The following is a 13,821-nucleotide window of genomic DNA, read 5'->3' as shown; positions in this document are numbered from 1 at the left end:
CTGAATTCCGTAAGAAAGAAGAAGGAAGAAACAGACTGCAGCTTTTAACAGACACCATTAACCGCTCACATTATTGGAGAGAAGAAAACCTACACTTAAAATTTCAGTCATGGTTTCCTCCTTGTGGTTAATTGGCTCCATCCATTGAGGCGTAATTCAGCCAACATGCTCACGTCTGCCTGTTAGACGTGTTTGTATAACTAAAACTCCTCGCTGCTCTCTCCCCAACTGTTAAAATCAACTCTGGCCTTAAACATTCTCAGTGATAGTTTGGACGTGAAGGAACAGCAGAAGTGTGGATGTGGATGTGGGCCACCTCAGCAGGGAAAGGTGGAGGACGGGGGAGGAACGAAGACAAAAGTTAGACGAGCGGGAGGGAAGAGGCGATGCACACACACACACACACACACACACACACACACACACACACACACACACACACACACACACACACACACACACACACACACACACACACACACACACACACACACACACACACACACACACACACACACTCATACAAGCATGCACCCAGTTTATACAGGAGAGGGAAGGAAAGTGTTGAGGTGTGCCAGAAGGCCCACAGTCACAGCCCCAGTAGATGGAGCCTCGGCCTGCCCTCTCTGCTCTCAAAGGGCCCTTTCATGGCTGCAGGCTGCAGGCTGCTGGAATGCAACAGCCTGCAGTCTTTTTCTGCCCTGGATGGAAAAGCATCTCGTAGCCCCTAACCCTCATGTTCCACATATAATCAATCACAGTCACTGCCTGATGCACCCATCATTAAGAGTTTTGACTTTCTTTGGTTTCTTTCTGTTTACAATGAGAAAACAGTACAGTAATAATAAGAGGTTTCTATAACTAGGTTAAAGGTAATAATCTACTTTATCTAATGCTGAGTACAATATGTATGATCTGTTCTGAGGTAACAGAATACTGGATTCACCGATCCTCTCCAATTTCATCTAATACCCACATAACAGCATGGATTCCAGGCTTCTGGTCTGAATTGAAAGAGTTTGTCATAGGAAACTACAGGCATTAAAGGCTGAAACACTGCTGATCTGCTTTTCATTAAGCTTTCTCAATACACACAATTTCCCTTCTCTCTTTTCCTGAAGGGGCATTTCTTCACCTTTATCTCTATTTGTTATCAATAATTGCAGTTTCGTTCCATGTGGTGTATATTATTATTATTTTCTATGCACACACATTGTGTCCATCTACATTTGGCCACATGCTGTCTCTTTGTTTATGTTCTTGCAACGTGTTTTTGATTGAGGAGGGAGAGAAAACTAAACGTCAGGTTCATATACACTCTTATAAGAAGATAGCAGCCTCATCAAACCAGTGAAGAAGAGAATGCAATGCTTATAATGTATTTAATTAATTTTAACTAGTGATTACACTTTGATTTACACTTCTAAATGATGTTTTCTTGGTTGGAGACAACATCGACACACCAGTGTGTTTTATCTTTGTGCTGTTAAATCCCCAGTCTACCTCAAAACATTTAAAATGAAAGCCCAGGCAGAGGAAGAGTGCATGTTATAATCATTTCGACCTGGAGTTCCTGCTGTTTGTTTACTCGTCTTGTACACGAACCAAAGTTGTGCGGCTCTCCTCGCAGAGATCACGATCATTAACCCCTTAACTTCCTAAAGATTTCTTCAATCTGTGCTTATACCAGAGCTCTGGAAATCTCTTAGCCATCTGTTCTAAGGTAGGAATATCCACTGACATGCTTGGTAACTCTATCCTCCAAAGTGTAACAAGTATAATTCAAAATCTATTCACAGGTCGAAAATAGCTCCAAATCCATTCTAAACCTGCTTCTCCTCTTCATTATGTTATTCGCCTCTCGTGTCCTCTGACTTGGAGCAGTGACGGCTGGCTGGAGAGTCCTGATGAAATCTCATTGATGCGAATTGCACATTTGATTTTCCACACCCATCTCTCTCCTCGCCGACCAAATACTTCCTGAAACGCTCGCATGGATGATTGCAATTGTGTTGACATGACCAATAAAACTTAACAGAGTGCAGAGCAGCTAGTGAGGTCTAATCTGACTGCATGTTAGTCAGAAGGGTCTCAGAATGGACGGGGGAGTGCAGCCAGGTCTTGCACCACCGGGAAATAAGACATGTTTTAATGTTCCTCTTGGAGGTTTTACTGGCTTGGAGATGTCTGTGTAGTTTCATTTTAACACACATATCCTCCGTTCCTGCTCAGAATTGTTAACATTTGTCTGTTAGCACTCAAAAACCTGTCTCTGTACAAATGCTGAGAAGTTTAGATTCATAATGGGATTTCCTCTTTTTGTTCTGCATCACAAAGGCAGAAAACTATGTTTTGTTTCAACTTGACTATTGCAATCAAGTTTGATATGCGATCAGTTGCGCCTCCTCCATCAGTGCATGTAGGAACAGTTTGGAGAGAAAGTCACACACCTCTGGCACAGACAGAAGGACACACAGACAGACTGAGGGAGAGACCATGACATGACTGAGAGGAAGTCACATAATATAACTACATTTAAAGTATTTGTACTGGAAATGCACAGTTCATCACGTGCAAACATTATTTAGAGGCTTCGTACTCGACTTTATCGAATCAAACAACCTCACAATGGCTGTGTGTCACTGGGCATGCTGGATGGAATGGCACAGTCACAAATGCTCTTGTTGGATGAAGCACAGCAGTGACCTAAATGTGTCGTTCCAACAGTAGAGGAAGTCAGTGAATTAAACAAAACAAAACTGGATGTCTGTCTGCTAGAGTTGAATCTTAATGTTCGTTGATTGGTTGAGGGAAAACAACCCTGAATGTCCTCATCGTTGCTCTGAAGGAGTCTTGTCTCTTAAACTGCAGTTGCTGAGGGAAGTGTGCCTCCTGAAAGGAGCGTTGTGTGGTTTTCTTCTCTGGAGTCCTCACCATCAACAATTTCCTCCCTCCACCCCCCACATCTGTTAAGCACATGGTCTCTGTTACAGGGAAGACAAGAGCCAATCGCAGTCCAGGCACGGCATGATTGTAGCCCTAGATTTTCATGGACCTGGTCCTGATTAGCTTAGATAGACTCAGACCACCAATCAGAATCAGAGTATCCGTCATTGTACAAATACCTCGTGAAAAATGTGTGTATTATGTACTTTGCTCTCGTCTCTGTCTCTCTCCTAGTGGTAGGGAGTGTTTAAGCATAGGTATGTGGCCAGACAGAGTGGATAGTGATCTGATCAACATCCAATCATTGCATTAACACGTGACCTTGCTCTCTGAATAACATGTCTGGATAACAAGAATGCAAAATACTTATTATTCCATTGTTTTATTGTCAGGGATTAAGTTTACATCATGAAACCCAACTTAAAACGTGTCTTAAATGTTCAGTTGTTGCATCATTGCCAGCGTGTTTCCTTAAGCCCACCTAGTGTCAGGCTGGGCCGGTCCATCTGGACTGATCCATGTGTTTTGGGGTGACCCCTTGAACCTGCCTGTAGTTCGCAGATCTGGCCCTGGTGTCCCCAGCTCTGCAGGTTTTACATCCCTCCCTGCTCTGAACACACTCCATGAGGTAAATCCGATGTGTTCAACAATCAAGATCGGGGAGACTCCAATTCTTCAAATTTTATTTTTACACCCTATTTCCAGTTGAACAGGGTTCCCCATAGGGTGAACCCATAAACATCTCTTAAGGTTTCCTCTCACCATGTGTTTGTTCTCTCTCTCTCTCTCTCTGGTCTCTGCAGCTTATGGGGGTCTGTCAGTGGATGCAGATGGTCTGGCTGAAGCTCAGAGTGGAGCTGCACCTACAGCTGAAGGTAAGGTCACTCTTTCCATTTGGGCTCTGACCCTTTACCAGTCTAGACATGGAAGTATGCTTTGTTTTTCTGGCCCTTTCTCACCCAGTGTTGCCTTTATTAAACAGTTATTCATTTTTATATCATGAATAACGATTACATGATTTATTCAATTGTATTGTTGTTTTCAAACTACTATATCTCACTTAAATCCTGGAGGAGTGTTGACAGCATGTTGGCCTGTGTGTCTTGTATTCTCAGGGTCATTAGTGATTAGAAAATGGCTTGTTAATAGCTCTGCTCACATCAGATTGTATATGACCTTCAGGCTTTTAAGGCCTGCCTGTGAGCTTAGCTGGCATGCAGCAAAGTGGGTGTTCGACGCAGCCTCCTGGCCTGTGAACATCAATCATGCTATAATTTAAGCGGAAGCTTCCGGGCTGTTGTGGCAGGGTCTGTTTAATACCAGGGTAAGGCTAAGGAGTGGTGCAACATGCTGGCCGTTTGAGTTGGCCATCTTGTCTCTGAGACCAAGGACCAAAATGAGTTCTTCCTTTATGAAATCAGGGTGTTCACAGAGATTCTTCCATTGATGCCATATTGTTGGGATTTTGTGGCATTAAAGCAGCACCAGTCAGTCTAAAGAGCTCCATCCTAGCTGTTGAACTCATCCATGTCCTCTTTTGCATATTGTACATAGTGTACATCTTGCCCATCGAAATTTCTACAACAGACCTCATCGATGCAGCACCGTCCTGCAACTGAGTCTCATATACCAGATTTCATAGTCTATCATCACCTTTACTGTCCTGCTCAGTCACTTGCGGGTCCGGATGGACGAAGGTTTTGGAAACTTTCCAGATAGCAGGTTTGGAGAGAAAGCTGCTTTTCATTACCTCTATCTCTCGGGGATTCGACCAATCAATCAAGCACTTCAGCCTTGATATCCGAGACAGCTGTGCCTCCACTAGAGTCCTTACCAGTCACAAAGTAGTTTGGCTTGTGACCAGGACTGTTGATGTCTGCATCTCCTCGTGGCTTCATGAAAGCCCTGCATTCAAGCGTGCTGCCTTCACTGCCTTAGCTGGAGTTTGTTATATTTATGATGAGGAGGAGAAAATTTGAAATGTTGATTCAATATTTTACAACCAACATGCATTGCAGAGTTTTTCCACTAAATCCCTTTTCACACATGTCTGACCCAAAATAGATCAGGAATTGATTAGACCGGATTCAAAATACAGTTGAAGCAAACAGACCTGCACTTCAGTGCACACTCGCCTCAAAAACCACATTTTATTCTGTGGGGATTAATTATGCAATTTGTCTCCTGGCCCTGGAGGGTAAAGCGGTGCGTTGTTAGGCCTCTTTAGGGGTTTAGAGGTGTTACTTAGAGGTAAAGCATCAAAAATAAATATCACAGCCACTACAGTGATACAATTTATTACTAGAACAGTCAGTCAGTATACACGGGCTCTCCAAGACAGGCATTGTTAAATCAGGAGTTTCTGTTCTTGCTGGTTTCTCTTGATGATTTTCTGATTAATTTTCTTTTTTTTGCAGGACTGACATATAAGTTTTAGTCCTGTTTTTGAATACTGAGCTATGTGATAAGTGGTTTTCTGGCATTTAAACTGCTCCGAATTGTTGTTCTTAGTTCTGTTACTTATATCATTTATGGGATTCAGAAAGGTTTTTATTTCTTACTCAGTCCCCCGACGCCTGTTTGTTTTGCTTTCATGCTGTAGCCACTGTCCAACATGAAAACAGCTGGTTATCTGATGACATCACTCTGTTTGTGTCACCTTTTTATTCAGCAACTGCATTTTAGATATTATGAAACCATCTCAAGCCTGCTTACCAACTTTTGTGTATATTGATTTGATATTTAGTTGCCATTTCTAGCCAACACATTTTATTCAATATGTCAAAATTCCCTTAAAACGGAATGGAATGGATAGAAAAAGAGCAGAAAACATTATCATGGAGACAGGAAGCAGTGAAGCTAACCGAAATCATGACTGGCAGAATTTCACGAGACACATTGCCTGAAAGCTTCTGCTACTTAGTGCGGCTCAAACGGTGCGAAAGTAATTAAAGAAAAATATTTATCCAAGTGGCGCCCCCTGCTGTCTCGACGGCTGCTTGTGCTGATGAATGGAACACTGGACAGAACATGTCAATAGCTGATATAAAGTCTGTGTAGTCTGATTTAGCAGGTATAAAACAGGATTGACACGCAGATTAAGAACGCTTGGGCCCCTGCGATGCCCTCTACTGGTCGCACATCAGTATTGTTTTGTGTTGTGTTTCCATTTTAAGAATCTGATTCTTGTTGTACAACTGCAAGAAAGACACACGTTTTATCTCTCTTCCTTTTCATTTCTTCCAAAAAGTGCTGTGCATCTTTGATTCATTGATTACATGAAAAAATTAGAATGAAATAGCTGCTTGGTGACATCATCTGTCTGTGTGAGGCCGTATGGAGAGGCTCTGCTGCTGTGGTGATGGTGGGAAGCCGGGCACAGGTTTCTGTTTTTCCATTGCGTAAACTCTGGAGCCTGCTGCCCTAAATGCATATGATACCAAGAGCCAGGCAACGGATGGTTTATGTGTGTGTCTGTGTGTGTTTATCATTGTCTTTCTGCCCGAGCATTCCAGCTTTATTCCCTTATACAGTACTCTGCATAGTTACCAGGGGCCTCATTTGTAAAACAACAGAATACCAACTAAAACACTGCATGTGCTGAAAGATAGAAATGCTGTGCACAACGAAAAAAAGAGATTTATAAAGCTGTGCACATACACACCTGCACACAACTTCACCTTTTGAAATGGAGACTAGAACGCAAAACAAAGAAGCGCAACTCTTCAGAGACAGAAATTGACCTGCTTGTTGGCTAAATGTTTTTGTTGGTGTCCTTAGCAGTGGAATCCTAAACAAAAGAAGGATCGTGTGCAGTCCTGGTAGATCCATGTCTCGTCATTGTGCATCATTGATACCAGCTTATTTATACTCCGATAAGTAGGAAGCAAATCTGTTGATGAACAGACGTGTAACCTCATCCATGTCATAGCTTTACATGCTCCTTGAATTAAAGATAATAGAGCTGCAGCCGAGTGTGTTTTCCTGAGCACAGCAGCATTTCAGCAGCTCTGTGCATTCCAGACGTGGATCTGGAACAGAGAATTTCTCACCACCTTCTCGCACCATCGACATCAGCGTTTATAGGCCCGTATGGGAAAACCCAGATATTACATTTGTACCTTTTAAACTGAGAATGATCTGGGCCATGGGAATTACAAATTTGAACCATAAAGGGATGCAGCTGCATGTCTGCGAGTAGAATCACTGTGAAATCTGACTTCACTCGCCGTGTGTGTGTGTGTGTGTGTGTGTGTGTGTGTGTGTGTGTGTGTGTGTGTGTGTGTGTGTGTGTGTGTGTGTGTGTGTGTGTGTGTGTGTGTGTGTGTGTGTGTGTGTGTGTGTGTGTGTGTGCTGCTGCTGTTATGTCTGAAGGAGTGGACTGAAGCTGTGGTGTGTCATCAAAGAGATGCATGACCTCATTTGCAAATCATCTAAAAATCCCATAAATATAAAAGAAAATAACAGATTTATAGCTCTAAAAATCTGTTATGATGGAATGAGTCTTTCCACTATAATAAAGTTGCAGTATTTGGTGATTTGGAGTTGAAATAGAACTTGTGATGCATGATGTCCAGTTTAATGGACACATGGTTACATTAAAGCAGTATTTGAATATAGAACTGAGAGTCTCACAGCAACGCCAGTGAAACACAAGCATATCCAAGAAAATAGTTTTTGAACAGGCGTTGACTGAATTGAGCACTCTGCATGAGAGGGCTAATGGTTAAATGGTAAAAATTAACATCTGGAACTAACAGTTTTTAGCATCTGTACCAAATACCAAACTCACTCTGGTCCAAAGTATGTGATTATGTGATGAATGGGTAGACGGACAGACTGACTGACAGATGGATGTATAAACCAGCTGGGCTCTGCCATGAAAATAGTAAAAAAAAAAAAAACAAGCAGAAATGTGATGGTGAAGGATTTAGTAGACGGTGTGGAGTTGTTCCTCTGCCTCAGCCTCCAATGAGGACAACAAGAGCCTCCTATCTGTCTGACTCCAAGGATTTTTAAGCTAATTTGTTTAAATCAACAATTGGGCACCAGCCAACCACCTCTCAGGCCTGAAGAAGCAGGGGGAAACAGTGCTGTGTAGTCATTTTCCAATTGGAATATGCATGGAACACTGCCCACTCTCCAATGGCCTGCCAGTGGTTTAGCTTTTGTCCTGTCTAAGCATTGTTTTTCCTTCTTTCTGTCCTTGTGTTTCCATTACCACAGGCCATTTATCCAACATTTATTCATCTGTGGTTGTTATTAGTGTAGAGCAAGAGAGTGGAACGTAAGAGAAGCAGATATATGAACAACGGAGCATTAGTGTGAGTTATTAAGTCTTCAGAGAGGAACAACCCTCTTATAGTTCCTAAGCCAAGAGGGCTCTGGTTTCTAAACATTTTCTAACAATTATTCGATTAAAAGAAAGGATGTGCAACCTTGCTGGACATAATTTTCCTATGTGTGCCTTTTACATATTATATTAAAACACTTTTAAATCACTTCTAAATCTCTTTAAAACAGAGATACAGTACAATTGAAAAGATCATTTAAAAACATTTTGAACACGTCTGTAGGTAAGCAGTGAGCTGGCAGAGAGAGAGAGAGGGAGAGGGGGATTCTGGACTCTGGATAATGTTGTGTTTGCAGGTGTAGTTTTGGTTATATTCCTGCTCATTTTTTGTGTTCTTCAAATGACTTTAAACCCGTTTCTGTCCATTTTGAAGCACCTACTTCTACTACCATCACAGGCAAGCTTGACTGTGACTGAAGCTGATAACAGGCACAGTGTAAAGATTAGGATGAACACTCAAACAAATCATTCTCAAAACACCCACTTCCCACCTGACTGTACCCTCAAATGATGTGCAGCCCTTATTTATAAATGCATGAAAACAGAAGCAATAAAGAAAAGAACATGCAGTTACTTTGGGTTCTGCAGCAATAAAACTAAACATTCATTATCTCCCAAACCAGACCAAATCTGTGGTCCAGAGAAAGTAAATATTTATTTCACCATGAATGTCTGCTTTGCGTAATCCGCATATCATGGCTGCGTTGTTGGTCTCCCAGAGATAAATGTGTGTATGACAGTGAGTATGCAGGCTTTGGACAGTCTGGTCGTGTTTATACCTTCAAAAATGAGCAAAGCGATAAGACAAAGAATGGAAGACAAGAACCAGAAAGATTAATAAGAGTTAGTCAGACTGAATTGGGACAGCCAGGGTAAATTTTTTTTGTTACATGACCGCTGCTGGTTGAATCACACTGAAACAATGTCTTGAATAACAACGCATCATTGAGCTGTCACAGGGGGCCGAGTGTGCTAAGAAACATCTGCTCAGAGGATTTTGGTTCTCTAGAAAACAAGATATGACCCAGGATTTAATTTGGTTTTCTGTCCGCAAGTTTCATTGATTTTAATGGGGTTGCTCAGGTTTGTGTCTTAAACAGGTGAGCAGGTAAGGTTTGTTCTCTTTATTGAAAATTCATTTATGGACGTGTTAAGGTCCAAAACTTCTACATTCACTGAGGAACCAAAGTCTGTAACCCTCTGAAGATGTAAAAAGTGGATTTCAACATGAGCCTGTTGTGTTGTTAGAATTATCCAGAAGACATCTGGGTTTGTGTTCAGTCCACTCATGATTTTGCTATTGTTTTGTGTTACTTTTGCAGTCAAAACCACAGATTTTTTCCTGTATTTTGTTGATTTTGCATTGAAATCTGTGATGGCGGAACGTTTCCATTACGAGAGATCAGCCAGCTGTGAGTCCCGTAACATCTGCATGCATACTGCAACCCTTTGAGTGATAAATACAACATACATGATGTTGTAAGGTTAGTCCTAATTACTGGCTTTGTTTCATGTAGTCTATGGTCTGGCCTCCTCTGTTGCGTGTGTAGAACGCTGCAGGCGCCCTTGGCTGCTGGATGGTTTAACCACATGTTCAGTTGTTTGTTTGTCCCCACGGAGGTTTTTTAGGTTAAACCGGGGCTGCTCTCTTCTTGTAAAACCCTCTGTGTAGGCTTTATTATTACACATCACATCTGGCTGCACGGCTCAGGAAGATAGAGCAGTTGTCCAGGGTTGTTGAAGGTTCCTGGTTCCACTCCGAGCTCCTCCGGGGGAACTTGTTGATGTGAACCCCCGACTGTTCCTGATGTGCAGGTTGGCTCCTTGCATGGTTTTCCCCTGCATTGGAGTACAAGGTCTGGAGTATGTGAGATCAATGTACAGTGCTTTGGATAAAGGCGCTAATTAACTACAGACCATTTACATCATCGTCTCATTTAACCCCTTTATAGTGTCAGACAATCTCTGGTCCAAGTGTCCAGTGTGTAACCAACTCTCAAAATTGACTGTGAAAGTGACTGAACCATCACATTGTAGTTGTCAGACATATCAGACACGATCAGCTGGTTAGCAGTCACAAACAGCCCCACCGCCCCCTGTAAGCCTTTGTTTTTCATCTCTTCAAGGTTATTTCCTGGAGTTCCAGGAGCCAGTCAACAACATTACCCACTTCCAAGGCCAGACAGCCACCTTGCACTGCAAAGTTACAGGAAACCCGCGACCGTCCATCCGTTGGCTGAAGAATGACGCCCCGGTGGTCCAGGAGCAAGGACGCATCTCCATCCGGAAAACAGAGACAGGCTCTAAGCTCCGCATCCAAGACTTGGACACTACAGACACAGGATACTATCAGTGTGAAGCTTCCAACTCGCTCAAAGAGATCTCTGCTACAGGCGTCCTTTATGTGAAACTAGGTAAGGTGTATGCTGGGATTTAATTTGCCTACTTCTGCACAAACACAAGGACAAATCCATATCGAAGAAAGGCTTGTTTGGATAAAAGATTAAAGTATCAAGAGGTAGTTTATCATGAAAATAACATGGTGCAAAAAATGCTGTGTGGGTTTGGTAGTACATATTGTACATAACCGGTAATGTCTGATGAGATGCCCTGACATTTGAAAAGTGAAGCACAGCTGAATTCCCTTTACCAAGTGAATTGTTTCCCACATCATCATTCAAACAGATTGGATCAGTGATCTTGTTTCTGCTGCATACGGATTGGCTCTTGAAAGGTACCTGGTTCGATTCCAGGCTCCTAGAGATCCTGTTGAAGTGTTGTTGAGCAAGACACTGAACCTCTAATTGCCCCAGATGTGCAGTTTAGCTCCTTGTATGGTTTGCCCCTGCCATCAGTGTATGGATGGGTGAATGTGAGGTCTCTTGTAAAGCATTTTGGATAAGTATAGTCCATGTATAAAAATGTAAGACCCCCACAATAAGCCCTAATAAGAATTGTGTTTGTGCTGACATCATTTGTTTTGTGATTCACAGGACAGATGCCCACACATGGCCCTGACGAAACGTAAGTGATCTGTGTGTCTGTGTGTCTTTGTGTCTGTGTGTGTGTGTGTGTGTGTGTGTGTGTGTGTGTGTGTGTGTGTGTGTGTGTGTGTGTGTGTGTGTGTGTGTGTGTGTGTGTGTGTGTGTGTGTGTGTGTCAGACAGGGAATAAAGTGAGGTTCTGGCTCAGACTGGACATGCAAAGACACGTCGCCCTAACAGCTTCAGTAATGGTGAAGACCGAGGATCATTGATTGATCTCAGCAAAGCCATGAGGGCAGCCGACATGCCGCCTTTCCTCTATTCCTCCTGTGGGTTTGACTCACCAGCATGGGGCTCAGAATAGGTTTTTCCAGCAGCAGTCAGACACTATCTAGCGGTTTGGACGGAGCTTCTCTGAAGTGGAAAGAATGCTGATTCATGTCTTCGGTGTTTCTGAGTGCCTCGTTCGGGGGGCTTATCTCATCAGCTGACAACATGGCTGCTTTCATGTCTTCTGTTACAGCAGGATGTGGGTGCAGACTCATGAGCCAAACTATTTGATTGTTTTTGCCGTTTTAGTTGTACTTTTTGAAGTACAAAGAACAAAGAAATGAGTTGTTATACTCTCCTTCCTCTCTCCACTCTCAAGTGTGCCGCTAGTTCACTGCAAACTGAAGCTCAGCCATGAACATAACAAAAATACACTAGTTTTAGAGTTAGAAGTTTGTTGTTGTAGTGAATTCCTCGCTGACATTACACAACACTCACCCACTCAAGCACTGTGGCAATGCTGGAAGTGAGAGGACTCTATGCTGCGACACCACTGCAGCAACATGAACACACAACTCCATAAGGGAATACGGTCTGCCTTCTAATGCCCTTCTTCATAATAATAATAATAATAATTCCATAAAATGTTACAATACACCAGGAAGCATCTTAATCTTTTTTGATGACCCCTGACCTTTCTGTTAATGCCATCATCTGGACAGAATTATGTACACAACAAATATCAAAATTAAATGAAAATCAGGATTTTTGTTAAGCATGATATATGGTTAATAATATACATGATTAATATACAGTTATATACAGTGTATTATTTCATATCAGACAGAAAATGTGGAGTTGTTCAAACAGTGAGCCGCTCCTCCACTCTGATGCGGGTGCTTTGCTCTAGTTTAGTATTGTAATGATTATTTTTGCAGCCCAAACGTGAAGCAACATGTGGTTTGCTTAACATTTTCATGCGTCTGCACAGTTTGTTTGATATATACGGACCAATGACAACACTGCATATTTTAATGTTTGAAGTCGTGCACAAAATTGTAGCAATAATATATGGGACTTTTAATTATAAAATGCCTAGAATTCCTCTCTTTTAGCAATTTTTTTTAAACAGTAAAACCATGGATATTTGTCACACTCTAATCTTCCCTTCTAAAACTTTCTGCTCCAAAGATGTCAAAACATCTTATACCCCTTAAGCTTTCTCTGGCGCTATCCACAGGAAAACATTTGGCACAAGTTCTAAGTCTCACTCACTACTGATTAAGGTCTAAGAATAGCAATGTTATTTATTCATTTTCCTTCACTTAGCAAGGAAGGAGGATCAAGTCAAACTAGCAGAGCAGAATCATCGCCTCCTCACACCCCGTTCTCCATGATCATAAATCCAGTGGCCCTTAAGCGCCATACGACTGAGTACACAAGCTCTCAGTTTGACTCTGTGTTCCAAGTCATTCACACAGAGAGAGAGAGAGAGAGAGAGAGAGATACAGAGCGATTGAACATGCAAACATGCCTAACATAACAGAACCTCTGACAAATAAATCACAGTCTCTTTGCGGAGGGCTGGTGCGCACACACACACACACACACACACACACACACACACACACACACACACACACACACACACACACACACACCATCTCAGTAACTGCTGACTGGTATTTCCAGCTTTCTTCATACATGGACAGGCACAAACACAACCAAATGATGTCCATACTTGCATGTGAAGGGTTTCATTTCAAAATATTCACCATTATATTAACATAATAAACATTCATATTTGCAGGTGTTTAAGGTGTCATTGGTTATTAAGTAGTTAAAAGTTACCAATCCCCTCTGTGTGCGAGACAGAGAGCGAGCGAGGGGCCGACAGACAGACCACTCTTCTCACAAACAAAGAGCCTATTCTGGGAAGGATCATATGTGGTTATTGATGGCTGACGCCTTCTGTTAAACATCCCGACTGTTTACCATTCACATTAGCCTTAGTGTGTGTCCACGTCTGAAGGGACACTGGAAAGCAAAGTAACACTTAAGTGCGCACGACTGATGGAGATGGACATGGAGGTGTGTGTGTGTGTGTGTGTGTGTGTGTGTGTGTGTGTGTGTGTGTGTGTGTGTGTGTGTGTGTGTGTGTGTGTGTGTGTGTGTGTGTGTGTGTGTGTGTGTGTGTGTGTGTGTGTGTGTGTGTGTGTGTGGGGGAGAGGGGGGTTCTTTCAGGGTGTAAAAAGGCCCCAGTGTATTT

At 42.4% G+C, this 13,821-nt stretch overlaps 1 protein-coding gene across 1 annotated transcript in view; it reads left to right on the top strand.

Annotated features, from left to right (window-relative positions):
* The window catches only part of ror2 (receptor tyrosine kinase-like orphan receptor 2), a 34,038-nt gene that overhangs the window by 13,692 nt on the left and 6,525 nt on the right, over positions 1-13,821 (top strand). Inside the window, exons 3-5 of the mRNA XM_076164348.1 lie at positions 3,750-3,821; positions 10,426-10,713; positions 11,293-11,323. Coding sequence (XP_076020463.1) covers positions 3,750-3,821; positions 10,426-10,713; positions 11,293-11,323 — 391 coding nt within the window. The remainder of the gene's footprint in view (positions 1-3,749; positions 3,822-10,425; positions 10,714-11,292; positions 11,324-13,821) is intronic.

This window comes from Genypterus blacodes, unplaced genomic scaffold (genome assembly GCF_046128005.1).
Source record: "Genypterus blacodes isolate CSIRO-AG114 ecotype Tasmania unplaced genomic scaffold, CSIRO-AGI_Gbla_v1 ptg000133l_1, whole genome shotgun sequence".
Lineage (NCBI taxonomy): Eukaryota > Metazoa > Chordata > Actinopteri > Ophidiiformes > Ophidiidae > Genypterus > Genypterus blacodes.
The sequence above is the reverse complement of the archived record's forward strand: the minus strand, read 5'-3'. Positions and strand labels throughout refer to the sequence as shown.